Consider the following 26347-nt stretch of genomic DNA (forward strand, 5'->3'; position numbering starts at 1 on the left):
CATTCTTCTTATATAATGTGAAAGGGCTGAATTCTCCAACTAAAAGACATAGGGTATTGAGGAAAATACAACGTCACTCTGTAGACGTCGCCTTACAGGAAACGCAATTAACGCATGACTCAAATTACGCAGATTCACTGATGAGGGCCCAGGGAGTCGCAATTGGATTTGCAAAAGATATAGGCTTCAAGGTGGAAGAAACATTGGTCGACCCAGAAGGTCGGTATTTAGGTCTTGGGGGGGTCCTGCAGGGGAAAGAATATACATTGGTTAATGTCTACTTCCCAAACAGGAAGCCTGAAATATTTCTCCAGGATGCCCTTGGAAAGATAATGAGCTTTAAAAAAGGCTTTCTAGTGATGGCAGGGGATTTTAATCTATGTTTAGATCCCTGGTTGATTGCATCTTCAGGTGCGCAGAGATGAGAGTAGAGTTTTAAGAACGCTAAAAAAAAAGGTTAAATCAAAATCAATTAATAGATATTTGGAGAGTGAATCATCCTAGGGAAAGAGATTACACTTTCTTCTCAGCAGCACAGAGATCGTACTCGCGTCTGGACTATATTTTAATTGAGCATAGACATCTAGACTCATTGATTGGAGCTGATATCAAGGTTATGTCCATTTCAGACCAGAGGGCTGCGTGGAGATTAAATGAGTCACTTATACAAGATATAGACATAGAGAGAAGGATAAGGGAGGAATCTGAACAATTTTTTACCTTGAACGAAACGGAGGAAATATCAATAGCCACTATCTGGGAGGCTCATAAAGCAGGTATCAGGGGAGTATTGATAGCCCAAGGGATTAAAAAAAAAGAAAGAACGGGAGAAATAAATGAAGGAGGTGCTGGAAGGACTGGATAATTTAGAACAGATCCATAAAAAGAAGCAGGAGCTAGACATTTATCAGAAGATTATTCACAAGCGAGAATAATTAAAAGATCTAATGGCATACGAGACTACGTTTTTTAACAGTGTCTCAAAAGAAAGATATAGGTGGGGGAACAGGCCAGGGAAATACTTGATGAAAAAGGTTAAAAGATAAGAAATCTAAAAATTATATAGAAAAAATGAAAAATGAGAAAGGAGAGCTGGTTTACTCCACCACAGATATCGCTAATATGTTTCAAAAGTTTTACAGTAAGCTTTATGAAGTGAATCCAAAAAAAAGAAAGGAGTGGAAGAAGAAAGGATAAGGAGGAGTGTTGAATTTCTCAAACAGGCACATTTACCAAGACTCTAAGCAGAGAAACTGGCAGCCCTGGATCGAGTAATATCTCAGAAGGAACTTAATATTGCACTGAAGAACACGGTGGGAGGAAAGAGTCTGGGCCCTGAAGGGTTTACGGTGGGATAATATAGAAAAATTCAAGAAATATTAGTACCTAAATTATGTAAGTATATGAATGCATTAGGGGAGGGAATGGAAATGAGAGAGGAATCATTGCATGCATATATAACAGTCATTATTAAGGAAGGAAAGGACAGCGCACAATGTGCTAGTTATAGACCGATATCATTATTAAATATTGATACAAAGCTATGTGAGAAGGTCTTGGTCACGAGGATGAAGGAATTAATGCCGGAGTGGATACATTTTGACCAAGTAGGTTTTGTTCCAAGAAGAGAGGGAAGAGACAATGGTCTAAGAGCCCTATTACTTTTACAGAAAGCAAGGAGGAGGGAACAGCCGACAATTTTACTAGATGCTGAGAAAGCCTTTGATAGGGTGGATTGGAGTTTTATGTTTAGTACGCTGGAGGCCTTTAGGAATAGGAAATAAAATAATAGGGTGGATAAGAGAGCTGTACAATGGACCCTCTGCATCGATCAAAGTAAATGGGTCCCTTTCACATATATAATGGTACGAGGCAGGGGTGTCCATTTTGTCCCTTATTGTTCGTATTATCCTTGGAACCATTATTAGCTACGGTTAGAAAGAACATAGATATTAGAGTAATTTGTATAGGAGAAGTAGAGCATAAGGTGGCAGCGTACGCGGATGATACGTTGTTTTATATTGTTAATCCAAGAGTGACATTGCCAAATTTAATGGGATTGTTGAAATATTACGGGATGTTGACAAACCTGAAAATAAATTTATCCAAATCTGAGATCTTAAATATTAATGTAGCAAAATCTGAGATGCTGACCCTGCAAAAAAGAATTTCCTTTTGTTTGGAGGGAGAGAGAATTAAGTTATTTAGGAATAAAATTAACTCCTTCATTAAAAAATGTATATCAAGCTAATTATATACCATTATTAAATTAAATCAAAGATGAGTTGAGAAGGCTCTCAATAGAAGGGGTCTTGTGGCTTGGGCGCATCAATTTGGTAAAGATGGTGGTGGTCCCAAAAATCCTGTACAAGTTTCAAATGATCATGATACATTTGCCAGGACCCCTTTTTAGGATAATAAGAAAAATGATATTGAGCTTTATTTGGGCTAACAAGAAAGTAAGAATTGGATATAAAGATGCTTTGCAAAAACAAGGAGAGGGGAGGACTGAATCTGCCAGATGTGAGGAAGTATTATATGTCGGTACTCCTGTCAAGGGTGGTGGACTGGACATATAGTGCGAAAGAAAAAAGTTGGGTAAAAATGGAGGAAAAACTAAAGTATGGCACAGTTGGGGAAGATTATTTGGATTCCACGTAAATTCCGTGTGTTGGGGGTATAATGGGAGTGCTTTGACAAGGGAGGTATTGAGAGTCTGGGATGGGTTACACAAACCTATTGGTTGGGAGTTTAATTCACTTATGATTCCCCTGGTGGGGACTGTTTTTTTTTCCACCAGGGAATGACAAAATAGCAGGGAAATGGTTTAAAGATAGAGATGCATGTTTGGGGGATATTTTAGTCGAAGGGAAGTTGTCTAATGTTGAAGAATCGAGGGAGAGGAAAGATTTATTTTTTGTATTGGATGAGTTTAGATATCAATAAGGATATTTCGTTTCAACACTTCCCCGCCCTCTGAGGGTGGCGGAGGATATGTTTCCATTTGAGAAAATGTTGAGCCAGGATACAGCTATATAAGATCCTCAGCGAGTTGATGAAAGCGGACCCCCCGAGATTCTTAGACAGATGGGAAAGAGAATTGGGCACAAAGATGGATGAGCAACAGAAGGATAAAGTGTTCAAATTGGTGCACGTGGTTGTAAATTTGAGCACGGTGGAAATGAAATATAAATGTTTGACAAGATGGTATTGTACACCGAATATTGCACAGAAATTAAGTGAAGAAGTTTCATCACTTTGTTGGAGGGGTTGTGGAGAAAGAGGGACTATGTTGCATATTTGGTGGGAGTGTAAAAAGATCCAGACATATTGGCAGGATGTAATTGTTTATATACAGGAGATTTTGGGAGCAAGTATCCAAAAAGATCCATGGGTATGTTTATTTTATAGTCCAGAGGTTTCAGTGAAAAAGTTTATATAAAGTAAAATTCTCCAGCAGGACTGTAATATATCAGAACTGTAGATAATCAGTAGTACCATCTGTCTCTTCTAAATTCTGAAAAATGAAAAGGCGTATGGCCAAAGTTCCCTTTAATTTTCACAATACTAACAGATATAATAGGTTTATGATGGGTATATTAAGTACACAAGAAACACAATTTGAAGCACCTGCTTAGAAGCATTGTTCTCTTCAGCAAAACTCTCCGGCTCTGTAATAATCTGAATTAATTCTTGGACTTTCTGCAGAGCATCATCATTCGCAAATTCTTCATCCACCAGCCGATTCTCTTCATAGTAAGTGATGTCTAATATAGCCTGCAGGAGAAGAGTTATGTTATATTGGGGGAGGTGTGCACGATAGGTTCTATGATTATTACTGGGAAAATGTCTGAATGAGGACACAGTGAAATAAAACACAGGTCAACCATGTGTATTGGAAACGTTTCTACAAACCTTACTGTAGATTCCTACCAACGTCTACACAGCCCTTGCTAAGATTGGCGGCAGAATAAGGAGCTTGAAAGCTGGTTCTGACTTATGCCAACAACCAATAAATAAAAGCAGGAGGTCCTTGTAGGTGGCTGGGGCATTGCTAGGGACATAACTACCTTCTGAGGTTGGACAATGGATATCTTTTGAGGTTGGGCCAGGACCATGGCTGCCTTTTTGAGATAAGGCCAAAACTGCCTTTTAAAGACTGAGCCAGAGCTACGTTTTTGAGCTTGGGCCAAGGCTGCCTTTGGAGCTGCTCCCCTCATAAGAAAAAAAAAAAGACTGTAGCTTGAATTACTTCATTAACAATGAAATAGTATTCAGTACCCGCTAACAGTTGCAACCCAAAGTTGAAAAGTAAAATTGTTCTAAAACACAATCGAATCGAGCTCTGGGCACACAGAATTCAAGTAACATATCACACATAGATATATAAGAACACTGAGACCTCAGAAATTTAGGAGTGCCAGTATTTTTGGCCATGACTGTACAAAGTCTAAAATTGCTGTCAGATAATGCACCACTTCGCCAGGAAAATTGTTGCAATTACAAATGTTTAGGCATTCTTATGTTTATTTATTTTGTCTGTATTGGTATGACACAAAAGAATGGAGAAACAATAAGCCAAGTCAAAAAGAAATAAACATGAGAATGCCTAAACATTTGTAATTGCAACAATTTTCTAGGTGAAGTGGTACATTATCTGACAGAAATACAGGGGTGCCAATATTTTTGGCTAGGACGGTATAACATTGTAATAGAGATGCTGGGTGCAATAACTAAAAACAAGTCATATACACACACACAATCAACATGTAGACATGCAGGTACCTTTTAATCAGCATTTAAACCATTACATGTTCTACGCGTGTGAAAGACCAACTACTAAATGAATACCTGCCTGACACATCATAGCATTCACCCGGCACTCCAAGAAATAACAGAATCCAACTGCAATATTCTTGCACTGTCAAAACCTCCACTTTTATCATCACACAACACACAGGAGGATATATCTTATAGTCATCACAATCTGCATAATAACACACACCAGTAAGAGTGTGAGAATTACAGCATGAAATAAAAACATCATGGGACAGCATCACAGCATAGAATTAAGCGGAGTTCCACCCAAAAGGGGAAGTTCCACTTTAAAGATTGGTCCCCCACTCCCCATTAAGGATTGGCACCTGTGGGGAGAAGAGGGAATGGGTACCCGAAATTAACAGGTACTCACTCCCACTTCCGCTACAATCACCTAGGCGATCGGAAACGGAAGTTGTCCTCCTACCCTCCCTCCCTGAAATCTTGTGGGACACGTGACAGATCCCAGAAGACGACGGGGCCATTCAGGAAGGGCAGCGCTACTCACGCATGCGCAGTGGGCACCCAGCTGTGAAGCCGCAAGCTGTCACAGTCGGATGCCCACACTGAAGATGCCGGCCTCCTGGAATACAAGACGGCTGGTGAAACGGGCTGCGGCAGAGGCAACGTGGGATTGTGGAACAGGTGAGTGGCTGTTTTTTAAAAGTAAGCAGCTACAGTTTTTGTAGCTGCTGACTTATTTTTTTACAGAGTGAGTGGAACTCCGCTTTAATACATTACCAAAGCTATGTGGAAGCTGGGAGGAACAAATCCCATCGGAACCAAACTGCCCAGGGGGTCACGGGGAAGCCGTAGGCGCGGCCAGTCGATGAGCCCATATAGCCTTGGCAACAATCCCAGCATCAGAGCATCCTCTGGCCACTTGGGGGGGGGGGCTTCTACTGGTCCAGCCCGGACTTCCGCATTATAAACCTATTTTCTGGAAGCTGTCCAATAGTGGGCGGCTCCACACCCACCACAGGAGGAGCAAGCAGAAGGGTTCCGTGAAGATAACAGAGTCACGTTCAACCACCATATTCGTTATCTGAAAAGTCACACTTTTGCTTCTTATCTACCCCAAAACCTCTTCTCATCTCCCCCAGACTTAAGGATTTCTAACGTAGATGTCCTTAAACAGGTTTTTATCTCCTAATGTGAGGTTACTAGATGTCAAACAGGTTTCAGTCCATAAACAAGTTATCTTGCTCTCAGCAGAATATCTTGTGACTTTGTTCCTTTGACCTAGAGAAAGTGACACATCAGTCACCTCTCATGCCCCTGGCATTTGGGCAACAATGCTTTATTGTGAAAATTATCCAAGAAACAAAGGGTCCAAGGCCAACACATTTCATAGACATTATAAACATGCTAAAGTTAAAAGCAATCTGTATATACTACGAAAAATGTATTAACCCCTACTGTGCACATGGAGAGAAAACACACACACAGAATAGTTGCAAGAAAGATCTCTCATCTATTGAGAATGTTACAACGGCTTTAGTACAGCTTAGAAATAGATATTAGATCACTTAACAATGCACTTCTATGTCTTAGTAGGTGGTCAAGGTCACAGCTGACTTTGGGCCTAGGAATAATGTTATCACAGTTTTTCTCAAGAGAACGCAGCTGCAAAAAAGAATCTTTCAAGAAGAACCCTGTGGGTATAACAAATAAAATAAAGTCTCTAAAACACAGCTCTGAGCAAGGCCAACTTGCTCAAACACTATATGTCAAAACAAAAATGAGTTTTGCCAAGCGCCAGCCACAAAATGAAGATGTATTGTTGTAATTGAACTGGAATACTCTCATACAACATCTCCCATTTGTCATGTGTACTAGTAGGGCAAAGATGCACAACTCCGCATGCGGCTTAATAAATCTGGAGCTGGAAATACACTATAAAGCCCAACTACAGGATGAATTTAAACTCTTTAAAATAATTTAAATGTAAAGCATTGACAATTCTCTGAGTCTTCTCTGTTGCAATGCATATTTTAAGCATATTGTACAATCCATGTGAAGGATTCAGTATGACAAATTATACAGCATTTCTGTTACTATCAGAAAAGAAGATGCACTAGAACACAGCATCCAATAGGGGAAAAAAAATCAGCTACCGTTTTTACTTGCAGGTGCTCTGAAACAACAGGCTCTACCACTACATGGAATCATCCTCCATGAAAAAAAGCTTTTTGGATTGCCCACAATGAAATAATTTACCTACAATAAAGCTTATGCTAGGGCCGCTTTGCTCCTGGTTACTCTAGTACTGACAGTTTCATTCAAGCCAGATATTACAGGTGGCACTCTTCTTCTGGCACTGCAACTGATAGTTCTGGCTCTGGTACAGTGCAGGAAACACATTTGTCACTCCATCCATTCACAAAAAGCCTTGTATTTAACAGAATGCAAAGTTGTTTGTGAATGGACAAGGGCAGAGGAAGGAAAGAGTGAAAGTCATGATACCCGCACTATTGCAGACATGAAATTGCAGCACCAGAGAAGAGCACTGACTGTAATATCCGGCATGAATGAAACTGCCATTTCTACAGTAACCAGCAGCAATGAGGTCCTGGCATTTACTTAACTGCAAGTAACTTAAGTCACTTGTGGACTTTCTAAAAATGAGTTCTTTTATCCAAGTGTTCCATTTTAAGGCCTCGTTCACACCATGGTGCAGAGACGTGAGTTTTTCTGCACGCGTTTTGCATGGGCAAAAAAACAAAACAAAAACAATTGTTCACACCACAACATTAGCGTCACGTGCAGATTTATTTCTGCACAGGAATCTGCAACATGTATAAAACTCACTAAAACGCGCATGAAAACTGATGTCTCTACAAGTGAAATCACAGCGTCAGTTTCCATCAGTTTTTTGCACGTATGGTATGAATGAGGCCTAAAATCGATTTTATTGAAAATGTATTCATGTACAATTATAATGATTAATCCCACAGACAAAATTGTGATAATACTTCACCTGACTATAAAGCCGCAAACATGGTGATCTATTACAGTTCTGGTTGTCTTTGGAACATGTGTCCTTCAAGCTCTGTAGTGTTGCAGATGCCTTTAATAACAGTGGATCTGTTGAACAAAGAAAAACAGGGTGTAATGTGGAAAGTCAGCCCAAACCTGTTTATTTTGTTTTAGTTTTGGGGTTTAGTTAGACATCTTTCAGGTTATTAGTGCTGATTGTGCCCCCACTGGCTACATTTTCCCTCATTTCTTGACCACCAGACCTGGGAAAGGAAGTGAAGAGTAATCTCTGTAACAGGGACGCAAAAAAAAAAAAAACACCTGAACACCTGGCAGAGTTTCTGTAAAGGATTTTATTTATTTTAAAGTGAAATGAAGCAAGGTATTATATGATATGAGTACATGTACTGTATGTCTTCATTCAAAGTGGTTTGGGCTGGTGTTCTGCTTTATGGTATATACCGAAAAGATAAATACCAAAAAACACCCACACTCTTATCTATGTATTTCAGGTACTTATATAGTACGGTCAATTTACACAGCATACATATTTATTACTCATGGATATCAGTCCCTCCCCTAATAGGCTACAATCTAAGGTCCCTAACTCACATTCATACATAAACATACTAGGGCCAAATTAAGTAGGAGCCAAGTAACCTACCATATTTATTGCTAGTTCTGCTTTAAAGTGCATTCTCTGCATTAAGGCAAAAAAATCTTGCCCAAGAACAGAGAGGCAGCAATGGCAATCACTGGGGGGGGTTCAGGTCTGCTCTGTGCAAAACCATTGCACAGAGCAGGCAAGTATGATATGTTTATTATTTTTATACATGTTTATTAACTAAATTATTTATTTTTTTAAAAAAAGCTCTAGAATCACTTTTAGGGAAAAAATGATATCCTTCTAAAGTGCAACTCCACTTTCTCCTTGCTGAGCGCTGAATCTGTCAGCCTTCCTGTTATAGTCATTTGATCAGTGACAGCTGTAATAAAAGAAGTCGTCTAGGAACACATGTAAACCGATCACAGGGGATGAAATTTTGAGGGTATTCTGTACACTCTAGCCATGTACTGAACGCCTGCATCAAAAGGAAGCCAGGTTTGTAATATTTGCCAGTTCTAGTTTAAAATAGAAACAACATTTGTATCACCACTAAACTACAAAAAGGCTTATATAGTATTTATATATGCTATTTGGGTGGGGTAACCCTTTAAAGTAAATTTAACACACATTTACTTAAAATCTCGTAAAATCTTTAACATGGTAAAACAACTGTAAACTTAATTATCAATCTTTTTAAATCTGCAGCTTTCATTGAAATAATAGTTTGTGACCCTTCCATGAAGGTTCTTGTTAAAACACTTCCTGTTACGGAATGGCAACGCTCTGTCACTGTCTCTCAATTGTGCTTTTGCATTGTCACCTTGTCACTTGAGCTTCGGATGGGCACTACATGTTCCACTATTGTCAACAACAACATGGCTGGAGTGAATGCAGATGTGACATGGTTTCAGGAAATCAGCAACACTAAGATACAAGAGGATGAAAAAAAAAGTATATTGTATCTGACGCACAATGATTTAGCAAGTTAAGGGCATCGGTTTGGGACACTTCCGAGATTGTTCAGAATATAGTGACAGGTGTATTTGGCCTCATTCTGACCTGTATTAAGTGGGTTTGACATTCCCATACACATGTATGGGAATGCAAAACCTACCTGAAGCAAACAAAAGGCCCGGTAAGTCATTCACTCAAGAGTTTACATGAACCTTAAAGGGTCAGTCCACCCAATGTTGATATTTCAACTACAGTGAAGGAAATAAGTATTTGATCCCCTGCTTATTTTGAATGTTTGCCCACTCACAAAGAAATGATCAGTCTAAAAATTGAATGGTAGGTGTTTTGTAACACAGAGACAGAATCGCAACAACTATTCAAAAGAAATGCATGTCTAACAAATTATGCAATGATTTGCATGTTTATGAGGGAAATAAGGATTTGATCCCCTTCACAAAACATGACTTAGTACTTGGTGGCAAATCCCTTGTTGGCAATCACAGAGGTCACATGTTTCCTGTAGTTGGCCACTAGGTTAGCATACATCTCAGGGGCACACTTTTCTTGGCAGATCCTCTCCAAGTCGTAAAGGTTTGGTGGCTGACGTTTGGCAACTTGAACTTTCAGCTCCCTCCACAGATTTTCAATTGGATTAAGGTCTGGAGACTGGCTAGGCCACTCTAGGACCTTAATATGCTTCATCTTTAGCCACTCCTTTGTTGTCTTGGCCGTGTGTTTTGGGTCTTTGTCATGCTGGAACACCCATCCACGACCTATTTTCAATGTCCTGGCTGAGGGAAGAAGGTTCTCACCCAAGATTTGATGGTGCATTGCCCTGTCCATCATCCCTTTGATGCGGTGCAGTTGTCCTGTCCCCTTAGCAGAAAAACACCCCCAAAGCAGAAAGTTTCCACCACCATGTTTGACAGTTGGGATGGTGTTCTTAGGGTCATAGGCAGCATTCCTCCTCCTCCAAACACGGCGAGTTGAGTTTATGCCAAAGAGCTCAATTTTGGTCTCATCTGACCACAACACTTTCAACCAGTCCTCCTCTGCATCATTCAGATGTTCAGTGGCAAACTTCAGACGGACCTGGACATGTGCTTTCTTGAGCAGAGGGACCTTGAGGGCACTGCAGGATTTCAATCCTTGTCGGCGTAGTGTGTTACCAATTGTTTTCTTGGTGACTGTGGTCCCAACTGCCATGAGATAATTCACAAGATCCTCACATGTAGTTCTAGGATGATTTCTCACTGTTCTCATGATCATTGACACTCCACGAGGTGAGATCTTGCATGGTGCACCAGACCTAAGAAGACTGACAGTTGTTTTGTGTTTCTTCCATTTGCAAATGATTGCACCAACTGTTGTCACCTTCTCACCAAGCTGCTTGGAGACGTTTGGTAGCCCAGTCCAGCCTTGTGTAGGTCTACAATCTTGTTCCTGACATCCTGGGACAGCTCTTTGGTCTTTTCCATGGTGGAGAGTTTGGAATCTGATTGTTTGATTGCTTCTGTGGACAAGTGTCTTTTATACAGGTAACAAAATGAGATTAGCAGCACTCCCTTTAAGAGACTGCTTCTAATCTCAGCTTGTTACCTGTATGAAAGAAACCTGATAGCCAAAAATGCTGCTGAATGATAGGGGATCAAATACTTATTTCCCTCATGAACATGCAAATTAGTGCATAATTTGTTAGACATGCATTTCTTTCGATTTTTTGTTGCTATTCTGTCTCTCAGTGTTACAATACACCTACCAAACGATTTTTAGACCGATCATTTTTTTGTGAGTGGGCAAACATTCAAAATCAGCAGGGGATCAAATACTTATTTCCTTCACTGTATATTCTAATGCTGGTGGGCTGAATCACACACTGGCAATTTATACCCCAGAGGGATACCACAAGAAAGATTTTCCCATCAGCTTTGTGATCCCAGTGGCTGGACCTGGGAACTTGGTCACAGATATGTTGCTAGTATTCCTGAAAAAATACAAGTTGGTAATGATGCAGTATCTGGTTAAAACTTTGTTGCGGATGGATTGATACCTTAATAAATTGAATTTACTGTGCACAGGTTTCTTATTCTATTTAACACTGTATGTAGACTCTTGTGTACAAATGCTGTATGTTATAAATCAAAGACATAATTCAAAGTGACTTGGTAAGGTGCCTTGATTATCCCACTATATGTCTAAAGGCTGAACAAGATGTAAGAAACAATGTACTATTCCAGGAGTTTATAGTGAGCAGTAATGGACTATTTTATTACTCTCAATGCTATGAATATTGTATAAGGTGCTATACTAAGCTGTACCGCAAACTCTGCAAAGGAGGAAGCTCTAGAAACTGTAATTCTTTAGTTATTAAAACTAGATATAAAGAAATGTATTATACACATAGTGTACCCATCCATTTAGATTGATGATCAGCGTGAACATTGTGAACAAGGTACTATAGAGCTAGCTCTGAGAAAACGCAATTGTCTTTACAGTGCATAATCCCAGATTCCCATATTGTCCATACTAGCCTTTGTCAAACTTGTTACCTTAAAGCAATGGTCTCAAAACTGCGGCCCAGGGGCCTCATGTGGCCCTCTGCTTGCCTTTATCCAGCCTCTGGGGCACTATTCCTCCCACTGATATCAATGATGGGGTACTATTCGCCTACTGACAACAACGATGGAGCACTATTCATCCAAAGGACACCAATGATGGGGCACTATTCCTCTCAATGCCCCTATTCTTCCCCGACACCAATGATGGCATTATGTTCTTCCACTGACACCAGGACATTTTCTACTTCCAATGGTAACAGTCCGGCCCTCCTGACATCTGAAGGACAATAAACTGTTCCTTTGTTTAGAAAGTTTGGAGACCCCTGCCTTAGAGGAACCCTTAAAATAATTTTCCAATCTCAGAGAACCCCGTTAAAAACCAATTCACTCATAGTCAATGGAAAGAATACCCCCTTACTGTGGTGTTCAGAATGCCACCCTTACGATTAGCTAAAACAATCATTGGTGTCATGCCGCTGACTTTGCCAAGTAGCATTGGTCCTGCAACTATGCAGACACCATCAAATAGGAGGCTAATTAGCCACAACTCAAGGAACTCCTAGCAACCTCTGGAGGAACCCTGGAGAAGAATGGCTAGTCTATACCTTCACATCATACAGCTGCACCAAAATGCATGGAAAAAGTAAGCTACACCCCTGAGCTGACTTCCCCCAGTGATTACCGTCAATCAACCAATTTTAGCTTGCAGAACTGAATGCAATTTTTTTTCATTTTGGATAGAGTAAGAGGATTAAAAAATCCATGCCATGTTTTTTTGCCATCTGTATCCAATTGGAGAGAATTCCCTTCACTTCGTGTCCCTTAGCTGTAACAGCCAAAATTTGGGAATTTCTTTCACTTTTGATGATAACAGTAAACAGGAGAAAAAGAGAGGGTGAATCTCACTAATGGAGGCACAAACAGTAATAAAAACCTGATACGCATTCTAATCCCTCTCCACTCTGTCAAAAACAAAAACGTTTTGTCTTTAGTTATACTTCAAAGGAGAAGTACAGCCAAAGCTTTTTTGGCTGTACTTCTCCTGTGGATCACAGGCGTGCAAGTTCATTCTGCACTCCTGTGACCCGTTTTCAGCTGGCAGCGGACTGAAGTCCGCTGTCAGCAGACATCACTCAGCCAGTCCAGGCTGGAGAAAGATCCCAACTTCAAAGTCGGCATCCACCCCAGAGTCTGGAGCGGCACTTGGCTCAGCCTCTCAGTGAGCCACTGAGAGCCCAAGCCAGCCACTCCCTCCCCCTCCACAGCCCAGGGCTCCAGTGAGCAAACTGGGGGCAGAGCAGAAAGCAGTGACTGACAGTCCCGCTCTCTGCTCAGAGCGGCTGTGAGAACTCAGTAGTCAGGTTTTGGATGGCACAGGTGAAAGCCACCTTTTCGATGGCCTAGGATGTGGTAGTTTCCCCAGGCAGACCCTAGGGTATGTAATTGGATGTACAATGTGACAATATTTTCGTGATATGTGTATTACACACTGTTTATGGGACTCTTTGCCCACTGACATTTTATTCCTATCTTCAGCTCCGTCTGGGAGAATTCTTATTTGGACATCTGAGCTGATACTGAAATAAAAAATTAAAAAAAATTAAAAACAATCAAAAAATCATGAAAAAACAGACAAATCCACCTTCCTTCATCAGGGATAAAGCCTATGAAAAACCCAACATTTCCTATTCCTGATATGTGCCTGCTGTACCATGTACTTGTATGAAAATGTATCCTGTTCTCTTTGTATAGCTTCCTTTGTTCCTGGGGTTCCAGCCAGTCCCTTTGCTTTCCTATTAAAAACTAACCACATTAGGCATGACAACACAGCACGGTCAGTTCTCTAGCTGTGCTTGGCCTGCACTCCTCCAATGATAAGACTTATCCTGACACAGCCATTCACTGGGGAGATCAGTGTTCTGCTGTTTCTCCTTCCCCCAGCTCTTATGCAGCTGAGAACAAGAAAGGGAAATGTTTTTTATATCTATACACAAAGGTTTGTATATAAACAAGCACACTTTCTCTGTCCATGCTGCCCTTCCTTATTGTGGATCCCTTTTCAGTTTGCCTTTGTGCAGCTGATGTCCTTGCTCCCATGCTGTCATTTTGAAAAGTATGTCATCCATCACATGCACAAGATGGCACACATGATGACATGCACCTTGTTCCCCAGATCTTCTAGAAGAAGTTTTTTTTAATGTCGTATGGAGCATGGGTGCAAAATGGAATACATGACATCATATGCCATAAAATATTACACCCATTTTTTACTCATTTTTTTTTTTAAGCCTTACCTTTAACAGCAGATGAGATTAAAGTGGTTGCAAGGCTTTTTTACCTTTATGCCATCTATGCATGAAGGTAAAAAAAAAAAAAAACCTTCTGTGTGTAGCAGCCCTCCCAGCCCCCCTAACACTTACCTGAGCCCCATCCTGATTCAGCGATATCCATGAAAGCCTCGGTTCTTTGGGGACTCTCACTCCTGATTGGCGGAGGCAGCAGGGAGCCACTGGCTCCCGCTGCTGTCAATCACATCCAGTGAGCCAATCAGGAAAGGGAGGGGCTGGGCTGAGCCAGGCTCTGTGTGTGGATGGACACACAGATCCGCAGCTCAGGAGCGTGCCTGCTCTGGTGCCCCCATAGCAAGCTGCTTGCTGTGGGGGCACTCAACAGGAGGGAGGGGCCAGGAGAGCCGGCAGGTGACCCCAGGAGAGGAGGATCCAGGCTGCTCTGTGCAAAACAACTGCACACAGCAGGTAGATATGACATGTTTTTTTTTTCTAAATAACAAACCCAAGACTTTAGCATCACTTTAATGCTGTGTGGTGCATGCACAAGATGAAGCACATGACGTTGCGCTTCACTGCGTGCATGCGCAGTATCAGAATACTGTGAGATTCAGTAGATTAGGTACAGGATCTCCCTGAAGGCACTAGAAAACAACAGAGCCCCAGCGCCGGCATCGGGGAAAAGAACAGAGCCCCAGCGCCGGCATCGGGGAAAAGAACAGAGCCCCAGCGCCGGCATCGGGGAAAAGAACAGAGCCCCAGCGCCGGCATCGGGGAAAAGAACAGAGCCCCAGCATCGGGGAAAAGAACAGAGCCCCAGCATCGGGGAAAAGAACAGAGCCCCAGCATCGGGGAAAAGAACAGAGCCCCAGCATCGGGGAAAAGAACAGAGCCCCAGCATCGGGGAAAAGAACAGAGCCCCAGCATCGGGGAAAAGAACAGAGCCCCAGCATCGGGGAAAAGAACAGAGCCCCAGCATCGGGGAAAAGAACAGAGCCCCAGCATCGGGGAAAAGAACAGAGCCCCAGCGCCGGGGAAAAGAACAGAGCCCCAGCGCCGGGGAAAAGAACAGAGCCCCAGCGCCGGGGAAAAGAACAGAGCCCCAGCGCCGGGGAAAAGAACAGAGCCCCAGCATCGGGGAAAAGAACAGAGCCCCAGCGCCGGCATCGGGGAAAAGAACAGAGCCCCAGCGCCGGCATCGGGGAAAAGAACAGAGCCCCAGCGCCGGCATCGGGGAAAAGAACAGAGCCCCAGCGCCGGCATCGGGGAAAAGAACAGAGCCCCAGCGCCGGCATCGGGGAAAAGAACAGAGCCCCAGCGCCGGCATCGGGGAAAAGAACAGAGCCCCAGCGCCGGCATCGGGGAAAAGAACAGAGCCCCAGCGCCGGCATCGGGGAAAAGAACAGAGCCCCAGCGCCGGCATCGGGGAAAAGAACAGAGCCCCAGCGCCGGCATCGGGGAAAAGAACAGAGCCCCAGCGCCGGCATCGGGGAAAAGAACAGAGCCCCAGCGCCGGCATCGGGGAAAAGAACAGAGCCCCAGCGCCGGCATCGGGGAAAAGAACAGAGCCCCAGCGCCGGCATCGGGGAAAAGAACAGAGCCCCAGCGCCGGGATCGGGGAAAAGAACAGAGCCCCAGCGCCGGGATCGGGGAAAAGAACAGAGCCCCAGCGCCGGGATCGGGGAAAAGAACAGAGCCCCAGCGCCGGGATCGGGGAAAAGAACAGAGCCCCAGCGCCGGGATCGGGGAAAAGAACAGAGCCCCAGCGCCGGGATCGGGGAAAAGAACAGAGCCCCAGCGCCGGGATCGGGGAAAAGAACAGAGCCCCAGCGCCGGGATCGGGGAAAAGAACAGAGCCCCAGCGCCGGGATCGGGGAAAAGAACAGAGCCCCATCGTTGGAATCAGTGAGAAAAATAGTTTCATACCCTTGGTGTCAGTGAGAGGAATAGTTCAATAGTCAGTTGTAGGCATTATGCCCCATTGTTGGTGTCATTATAAGTGATAGTGCCTTGTATCAGTGGGTGGAATAGTGCCCCAAGGGCCTGATAAGGGCAAGCAAAGAGCCACATCCAGTCCCCCCCCCGTCCCACAGTTTGGAGACCACTGGCCTAGAACAAAGACAAAATGAATGAAAAAAAAATGATAGATCACCCACCTAAGTTTGCGACTAACAATTACATTTTTAAATCAATGTGCTGCTCAGCAATCAAGATTTTGCTGGGTTTTGTTCTGGCATGAAAGTCTATAGCGACATCCGCTGTAGCTGCATCTCTATGGAATTGTGGAAGGAAGGAGTTGGGTAGCAGAGCACTGCCCAATGCTGGAGAACCATCGGCAGAGACACGGTCAATGAAATGGCGGGCTGCGTCATTGGTATTCGCCATTAATCTCTGCTAACCAATCGCCTATTTGTCATAGAATGATTGCAGAGTGGCCTGGCCATGCATGCAGCGCTGTCTGCAGTGTAAGCAGTGCAGGGACTGAAGACTACAGAACATAAACAAAGCAGAGGGGACATTCCAATCCCTGGATTGTGAAGCTTTAGTCTGCCCCTTCCATGAGCTGTGTCCCCGACTCTTCCTTGTTGTTCTGCTGTCACCGGACAAGCGATATAAGAGAGTAGAGGTCATGTGTGTCCTCCCCTGATCGATCAGACCACACCCTGCCCCCCAGATCTGTCACCCAATACCACGGGAACCCCCTCAGTCCCCCCGATCACCTCCGCTCCTCACCGTCACTGTCCGCCTCCAGCAGACCCGCCAGCCTCCGGTGCAGCTTCTCCGCTCTATCATTACACTGCGGGCTGCTGGACACCGCCATGTTGGACGGGCGGGTCATGTGACGGGCTAGTCATGTGATCAGCTGCTTTCCAGTGCAGAGATGGGACAGAGGGGTCACTATATGCGAGCCTGGCCTGTGTGTTCTCTATTGTAAATTAGACAATGAAATATCCTGTGTGAAGGAGAGTGTGTGTGTGTATATATATATATATGAAATATCCTGTGTGAAGGAGAGTGTGTGTGTGTATATATATATATATATATATATATGAAATATCCTGTGTGAAGGAGAGTGTGTGTATATATATATATATATATATATATATATTCTGTACTTCACCACACCACTCCCCCGTACTCTGCACTGCACCATTCAGGTGTACTCAGTACTTTACCTCACTGCACTATTTAGCAGTTCTCAGTAGTTCTAGGAATGGGGAGCACGTGACCTACTCTGCATGCTCTCAAGTAACAGTGATTTGCCATTGACTGCTCAGGTACATAGCTCTGTAATATGGAGAAGTCCTCAGCCCTGTGCAGCCTCTGACTGGGATCCTTGGAGCTTACACAAGGCTCCATCTCTTTGGCTTCTTTAGTGAACCAATGGGCAGGGGCGGACTGACAACTCATCGGGCCCCCAGGCAATAGGGGATCATAGGGCCCCTGTTTCCTTGCTCACACTCAAAGCAAAAAAAAAAAGCCTATAAAAAGGTACCAGGGGCCTTTCATGGGGCCCCCTACTGACCCCAGGCCCTCGGGCAGTGCCCGAGTGCTCGAATGGTCAGTCCACTCCTGCCAATGGGTGATGTGTGCTGCATTGATCTGCATCTGTTCACAATGTAATGCTGCACTGAGGTGTGTTACGCCGCATACAAATTCAGCACATTTGCATTATAATGCAGAGCAATGCACAGCATCACTTCACTGCAGTCAGTGGTGTATTTAGGTTTAGAGCTGCTCTGGGCAAGACAAAAATTGTGTCCCCCCCCCCCATGAGAGAGCTCAATGAGTGTGTGTATATATATATGATTCTCTCATTCTCCCTCTCTCTCTCTCCCCTACTATCACATATTCCCCCCATTCCTCCTAGCAAATACAACCCCCCTTCCCAAAATCCCAATTACACTTCCTAAAAAAAGTGGAGAGGAAAGAGCCAGGAGGAGGTGAGCTGTGTTGTGTTCTCTGGGTTCTCCCTCCTGTCATCCATGCAGCACATGAGACAGGACCACTGATAGAGCATATGGGACTGTACAGACATACACACAGTATGATTACCACCCCCTACCCACATTTCCTGCTGCCCAGAGATAAGCAGCCCTTGGAGGAGGTAGGGGTGGTAATCATACTCTGTGTGTGTATACAGTCCTATACGATCTATCAGTGATCCTGTCTCATATGCTGCATAGACGAGCACTGTTCTGACAGGAGGGAGAGCCCGGAGAGCACAACAAAGCTCACCTCCTCCTGGCTCTTTCCTCTCCGCCACTTCTCCTCTCCCTGCTCCAGGCTGTCCCCTGGTCCCAGCTCTGAGTGTGGGAGGGGGAAGGGGCTCAGCGGAGAGCGGCTTCTCAGGAACACCTGGGCACCCCCTCGATCTGGCCAGGTCTGTCCCTTCCTCCAGCAGCAGAAAGCTGGCAGAAGGGAGAGAGGGAGAAACCATCCTTCAGCTGCTGGAGGGAGAGATACACAGTGCAGTGTTCTGCAACTTCTCTCCCCCAGCACACTGATCCTCCTGCTGCCTGGGCCCACTACAGGAGTACCCCTCTGATGGCGGCCCGGCATGGGTCAGTCCACCGCTGCTCACCAGGTCCCTTCTTTGGGGGGGGGACGACATGCACTGTGTAGTGTGTACTGTATAGAGAGATGTTTCCTTTTGTGACACTTCAAGTTAACAAAAGTAAACAGTGTGATCCATCGTAACAACACATACTCCCACCCCTATACACTAGCACACATATAGGGGTAGATTTACTAAAACCTGTGCACTCAGAATCTGGTGCAGCTGTGCATGGTAGCCAATCAGCTTCTAACTTCAGCTTGTTCAATTAAGGTTTGACAATAAAACCTGGAAGCTGATTGGTTTCTATGCAGAGCTGCACCAGATTTTACACCATGCAGTTTTAGTAAACCCCCATAGTGTGTACAGGCTGGTGTGAATGAACCCTTCAAATGTACAGGTTCACTTTGATTTGGATAATCTTCTCTATAGATTCAATTCCATAAGATCAATAAGTTATTTTAAAATGTCACTATTTAAAATATTAGTGCAAAAAGGCACTAATATGAAGTGAACACTTCCTTTTTCTGAGCACCACATTATCAGGGACACGATCCATTCAGTAAAAATCTCTTTGATCCCTCACAGCCCTCTCGGGTTCTTCCCTGTGACCTCTACATATTACTGGACACAGTAGTGCTGTGGAAGTCAGGTGGAGGACTCAGTGGTTTAAAAGGCTGCCGGCAGCAGGGCTGCAGCCTCATGTGCCAGGGCTAAACGCCTAGTGTGCCTTAGCTGTGGCTATGTATATAATGTTCGATACTGATCGACTTCCTTCCCACCTTGAGCAATAAAATAAGCGATTCCAGCCAACCATGAGAATGGGGGCATGGTTATTCGGTGAATGTATACCCGAAAGGGGGAATGCCTTCTTCATCAGCACGTGGTGATTTCTTTTTTGGAATTAGAAGAATTGTTTGATGGAAGAGACATTTAAGGACTTTTTATTTTCCCTTATGTTGATTAATCATATATATATTTTTTTTTTTTTTTGCGCTACTGAATCACTTGAGGGTTTTCTTGAATTGGTTGAATTGATTTTGTTTGTAGTGGCAGCATTGTTTTTTGTAACTTATACTTAATTTATTTTTATTTGTTTGATTTTTATTGGCTATCACGCATCTAGCGCAAAAGTCTTTGTTTTTATATGTATATAATGTTATTCTGGAATTCGTAAAGCAAAATACTGTACAAAGGTTAAAAGACTGTTTGTCCATACAGCTCACATGGTTATTACAATAGCCTTCACTTTGACATGCTGAGGAACCTGTGCTCCCTGTTCCAGAAGTGGAAGGCTATCATGTTCAAGAATGCTGCAAACAGTAGAATAAGCAATTTTGTATTCAGAGAAGCAAGATATTATCATTACAATTCAGTAATTAGGTCTACTTTTTAAAGCCCAGCATTTTGTTTGGCTTTGAATAGCATGAGAAAATTAGCCCTGGTGCCCAGCCTGCAGCCTTTTGTTGCCTATTATATGGCCCTTTGCAGAACCCAGCTGTTGTTAATGGAAGCAATTATTTGTGTAGCGCTTACTCCAGCATAGGTGGCTGGTTTGATGCCCAGGTTCCTTCCTATTCAGTACAGAGGCAGCCAGACACACAGCAATAGTCAGTTATTCTTCTGGCTCAATTATTAGTCTAGGGCAGTGGTCTCCAAACTGCGGCCTGGGGGCTTTGCTTGCCTTTATCTGGCCCTTTGGGACATCATGTGACTAGTCCAAAATAGAAACTTGTGGTCATCCGCCATGAAAGTTGCTGGTTCAAACTGGTTTGGACACAAGGTGCTTTTCTTAACCCCTTTACGCCGGCCGCACACAAATGTGCGGCCTCCTGGTGTCTGGGCCTAGACGCCGAACGGCCGCACATTTGCGTTCATGTAAGAAAAAACATATGTGCTGAGAGCGCACGCCCTGCGCGCTCCCAGCACACATGTCCGGTACTCACGGAAAGGTCCCGGTCTGCTCTTTCGATCAGGACCTTTCCCGATCATGTGACTGCCATCACGGCGGTCGCATGATCCCTAAACCATGCCCCGCCCGCCACACCTCCCGGCTTCTGAAACTTTTAAAGGGCCGTAAGGTGCTGGCGAGAAGGGGTTAAACGTGAACAGGAAGGTAGGCGGTTAGGTCACCAAATGGATGCTTACATCACAGGCACAAACTTCAACTTTCGTTTCCTAAGGAAAGGGAAAATGCAGTAACAACTCTTAGAAATGACTGTATATATATATGTTTACAAGAACTTTCATTGTTAGACCCCCAATATTTCTACTCAGTATCATCAGGTTACTACTTAACATTGTTACCCTTCACTCATCAAAGTTCAAAATTTCAATAAAGCATCAAAATAAGATATCCTTATTCCAGGGGTCTCCAGATTTTCTAAACAAAGAGCCAGATTACTGTCCTTTAGACTTTAAGGGGCCGGACTCAGGTAAGTGGGATCAAATACTTATTTCCTTCACAGTATACAATCACGCCTGGACTTTATGACTGTATATACATCAGTTTAACCACTTGCCGAATAGCGGCTTCACTGCGGCTGGCCAGTTCTGGGAGGGCGTCATATAACATCCTCCCACAACGCGCCCCCGGGGGCACGCACCTAGCAATCTCTGTGATCACTGTGTTCTATGGACACAGCTGATCACGTGAGGTGATAAAAGGCCAATCACAGCGGCCTTTTACCACATGATCAGCCTTGTCCAATGACACAGCAGATCACCGGTAAATGCAGTTGCCAGTTATCGGTTGCCCTTTCCTCACGCTGTCACAGCGAGAGGAAAGTACTGCCGATAACCGGCAATTGTCGGTTGTTGAGGAGGGATAGGCACCGATCATCAGGGCACTGATGATCAGTGCCCTGATGATCGGTGCTCAGCAGTGCCACCCACCTGTGCCCAGCAGTGCTGCCCACAAGTGCCCAGCAGTGCCACCCATCAGTGCCACCCATAAGTGCCGCCTATCAGTTCCCATCGTTGCATATCAGTGCCAGCTCATCGGTGACGCCTATCAGTGCCCATTAGTGCCTGCCAGTGCTGCCTATCAGTGCAGCCTCATCAACACACATCAGTGAAGGAGAAAAATTAACTGTTTGCAAAATTTTATAATAGAAACAGAGCATAAAAATTTTTGTTTCAAAATGTTTGCTCTTTTTTTTGTTTATAGTGTAAAAAATAAAACACCCAGCGGCAAGTACATACCACCAAAAGAAAGCTCTATTTGTGTGAAAAAGATGATAAAAATTTCATATGGGTACAGTGTTGCATGACCGTGCAAATTGTCATTCAATGTGCGACAGCCCTGAACGCTGAAAATTGGCCTGGGCAGGAAGGGGGTATAAGTGCCTGGTAGGCAAGTGGTTAAAGCTTAAGAGTTTAGATATATTGATTACCTTGGTCCACCTCCCATGAGGTGAACTTCTGTATACTATATAATCTCCACTGCAGTGTAATAAATGCACCTTTCTTTATCAATTTGGACTATCTCATCTGAAAAGTCTTGTTTCGGGACCCCTAACTTGACACAACAATACCAACAAGTGTCTTTCGATAGTTGGATGCAGGGGTGGACTGACAACTCATGGGGCCCCTGTGTCCTTGCCCAAACTCAAAAAAGCCTATGAAAAAGGTACCAGGGGCATCTCATGGGGCCCCATACTGACCCCAGGGGATCATGGGGCCCCTGTGTCCTTGCCCAAACTCAAAGAAGCCTATGAAAAAGGTACCAGGGGCATCTCATGGGGCCCCTACTGACCCCGGGCCCTCAGGCAGTGCCTGAGTTTCCAAATGTTCAGTCCGCCCCTGGTTGGATGCCTCCTTCTAATATCAGCCAGACATTTCTTCCATGAATTCTTCAATCAAGAACCTAACAAGGAAGTCGGGAATGAGCATGCAGCATTTAACTCTATAGAAAATGACTTGTTATGGGGACACACAAAGAAGAGGAGGTGCCAGGATCACTGGCAGGGGACCTGCGAAGAGAAGGATCGGGGCAAATCTATGCAATACCACTGCATAGAGCAGGTGAGTATGACATGTTTGTTACTTTAATTTTAAAATGTTTCCCTTTCGTAACACTTTCAAATTTGCCTTTTATTTTAATACAGACTTCTGAGAAAATCATATTTTTGGGCGCTCTCAATACACCAGTGTTGTACAGAATGCCTTCAGGTTTGCTATAGTGCATTAAAAATAAATAACAATAAATTACAAAATGGCTTGTATAGCAATTATATATGTTATATTACTTTTTTAATGAAAGTAAAGTTTTCCTGTAATTGGCTTTTATCTAATATTTCCCTTGGGAAACGTATGTTTGTTTATTAACAGCATAAGGGATGCTGGAATGCAAATTTGTTTTAACGTGTTATTGGCAATGTTGTGTGACAATTAATGACACATTTCTTATATGGAATCATTCCCATCAATTCCTTTTTACAGTCTAATGCATTTGCTATACTGACACGTACATTCACTGGATCCAGATTTTGTAGAAACCATTTAAAGAACAACTTCAAGTGCACTGCGATCCCCAGTCATTTCTGTGGGGGACTCTATACTCCAAATCAGGGGTGGGCAAACTTTTTGACTTGAGGGCCGCAATGGGTTCATATATTGGACCCGGGGGCCGGACCAAGAGTAGATGAATGATGTGTATGTGTGAATTAATATAAATGAAATTAAAATTTTACTTACCTTTGCTCCGCGCGTTCCTCTCGCCATTTTCCCGCGCCGTTCCGGTCTTCAGGGCGGACTGTGAGAGGAGCCTAGCTCCCCTCACGTTCATCACGCTGCCCCGCCTACACACATCCTGACAGCCAATCACTGGCTATCAGGATGTGAGTGGCAGCGAGACTGGCCAATCATTGCATTTGAGCGCGCTGAATGATGCAAATGTTTGCCTGCCCTGTCTGTTTTTTTTTTTGTATCACGCTCCGCGGGCCGGATTAAAAGGTCCGCCGGGCCGTAGTTTGCCCATTGCTGCTCCAAATGGACAAGTACGGACCCAATCATATAAAAATAACAGAAACCTAGGCACAAATGAAAACTGACTGGAGAGACAGATTTTAAAATATCCCTGAAATCATGTTTCCGGTAAATCTGTGATCATCTACAAGAAGCAATTGTTGTTTGGCACCTAACCTTATGAGAATAGGAAGAGCCGCACAGTGTCAGTAGTACTGCTTTTTTTTTCAGAATGGTCCTAGATTTTTGTGTTTTATGTCAACAATCTTTTATACAAATTTTGTGCCCACACTGACCTGGCTGTGCCTTAATACTGAAAAGGCAGAAACAAAAAAGTCCCCTGCGCTCAAGAGTGGTGTAGTGTTATAGAAACGTATCAGGTCTTTGGTGCTTCCAACGCTAACATGGGCCAAAGGAAATCACTGTAAAAACAAGGAAAAAGAGGCCACACCAGCCTAGTGCATTACCAAAGATAGCAGCTTTATTAAATCCAAAGTAGATATATACTCACAAACAACTGTGGTTAAAAAGCGAATCAAAGTCCAAAGCAACCAATTCATCAGATTAGCTTCCAATCTCGAGAGGACCTTCAGGACACCTGACGCATTTCCTCAGGCCCTGATGAATCTGAAAGGTCAAGCTAGACCAATTAGATTCACAGCTGAGCATGCTGAAAGAAAAAATGCAGCCATTCGTAGAAAATTCTCAGTACAAAAATAAAAGTAATAGATTGCAACAGCATCTTAGAAAACAGGACCTGGAGGCCAAAAATAAAAAGATTAAAAAATACTGTAAAGACAACAAAGACTATAAAGAGAATAAAATGTATAAATGGCAAGAATTGGGGGGCTATGATATCAATGCATTCCAGGGAGGAATCACAAAAATCCATGCAAGGAAACACTAATAAGGATACCCCCACAAAAAAAACATGAAGCCTCAAGAAAAAAGGCAAAACCCCCAAAAGGCACACTTAGTTCTAACCAAGAGGGACATATGCCCAGAACCCCCCATACACCTAGGTTTGAGATACCTACATATAACAGATTTGAGTTACTGAGGGACTCATCTGGAGTAATATACTGCCTCTTATCCCCAATTTAGGGGCTCACAGTTCTCTAGGCCGTTCAGAGGCAGGGGAAGGGGTAGAGGAAAAAATAGGGGATACGATTATCCACAGCAGGCATGGGGGAAGGAAGGGGATGGAAAGAACCCTATTGTATCCCACATTATGGCCCTATTCAGAGGGGGAGAACATTGTCAACAACCCCAACCCAACAATTACCCAACAAACCCCAGGCCTTAAAGAAGGAGGGGATGTGGGGGGGGGGAAGAAAAAGAGAAACCTAGAATCAGGCATATTTAATTTGACTAACATCAATTTTAACCATGATGAATTAGCTTTATTAAATGAAGAATTAAAGTTCGCTCCAAGTAAACACCTTGATAAATGCGAGGCATTTATTGATGTTGAAATGTTTGCCAGAAAGCTCAATATTAAAAAAGTCTTCCTACAAAATCCATCTAAGGGAGAACAGACTAATAATGATGAGTATATACATACAGGTTTAAGAAACAAGTCCACATTTAATCCCAAAATCTCTACATATCAATATATAGAAATGTTAAAAATATGGTTCTGGAAGATATATCTAATATTACATGTAATAGAGCTAAAACGCATTCTAGGAATATATGGGGGGGGGGCAATCAAATCTTTAGAAAGGAATACAAATATAGTGATTAGATCCGCTGACAAGGGGAGTGGGCTAGTAATTCTATCCAAAGAACAATATGAGAAGGAAATGCAGAGGATATTACAGGACAATACTACATTTAAAAAATTAAAAGGGGACCCTACTGCAAAACTAAAAAGCAATTTAACTAAAACAATAAAAAAATGGAGTAAACAAGGAATCCTAAATAAAAAATAGGCCCAATATTTATTATCTAAAGCACCTAAAATACTAGTTATATACCAGGTCCCAAAATACATAAAAATCAAACTGATCCACCAGGAAGACCTATAATTAGTGGTATTAACTCATTGTATTCCAGAATGGGAGAATGTATTGATTATTTCCTCCAGCCAATGGCTGTAGAAGGCAAGGCTTATCTCAAGGACAGTAGGGATCTCATCAACCTACTAAAAAGCATTGATATAACAGGACAGACTTTGTTAATCACAGTGGATGTAGAATCCCTATATACAAATATAAAACAATTGAATGCCCTTGAAGCCACTAAATGGGCACTCCATAAATATTCTAAGGTAGCACCCCCCCAGAAAGAATTTATATTAGAGGCGTTGGAGATGGCTACGGCCAACAACTACTTCTGGTATAATGGTAAATTCTTTAACCAAATCAAGGGAGTGGCTATGGGAGCTAGGTATGCCCCGAGCGTTGCTAACATCTTCCTATACAAATGGGAGGAAGAGGAAATTTTACATAGAAACATGCCCCAATTAAAAATGTACAGGAAGTACATCAATGATATATTCATCATCTGAGAGGGGGGACTACAGGAACTGGAAACCTTTCTAGGGTCTATGAACATTAATCTATATGGTAATAAATTTACAAGCAATATCCAAAAGAAGGTTATCCAGTTTCTA

General features: G+C 43.2%; 1 protein-coding gene across 2 annotated transcripts in view; it reads right to left on the reverse strand.

Annotated features, from left to right (window-relative positions):
* RIMOC1 (RAB7A interacting MON1-CCZ1 complex subunit 1) overlaps nt 1-17070 on the reverse strand; it is a 37508-nt gene extending 20438 nt beyond the window's left edge. Inside the window, exons 1-3 of one of the 2 annotated variants that reach the window (XM_089687810.1) lie at nt 16938-17070; nt 7799-7905; nt 3631-3777 (exon numbers count right to left, since the gene is read on the reverse strand). In XM_089687810.1, the coding sequence (XP_089543936.1) occupies nt 3631-3777; nt 7799-7905; nt 16938-17043 (360 nt within the window). In that variant the 5' untranslated portion in view covers nt 17044-17070. Of the gene's footprint in view, nt 1-3630; nt 3778-7798; nt 7906-16924 lie in introns of both variants that reach the window. The other variant, XM_089687811.1, reaches the window with a different exon arrangement.
* Between the last annotated feature and the right edge of the window lie 9277 nt (nt 17071-26347).

Source organism: Staurois parvus, unplaced genomic scaffold (assembly GCF_062004578.1).
Source record: "Staurois parvus isolate SC_StPar_1 unplaced genomic scaffold, SC_StPar_1.0 ptg000438l, whole genome shotgun sequence".
Taxonomy (NCBI): Eukaryota; Metazoa; Chordata; class Amphibia; order Anura; family Ranidae; genus Staurois; species Staurois parvus.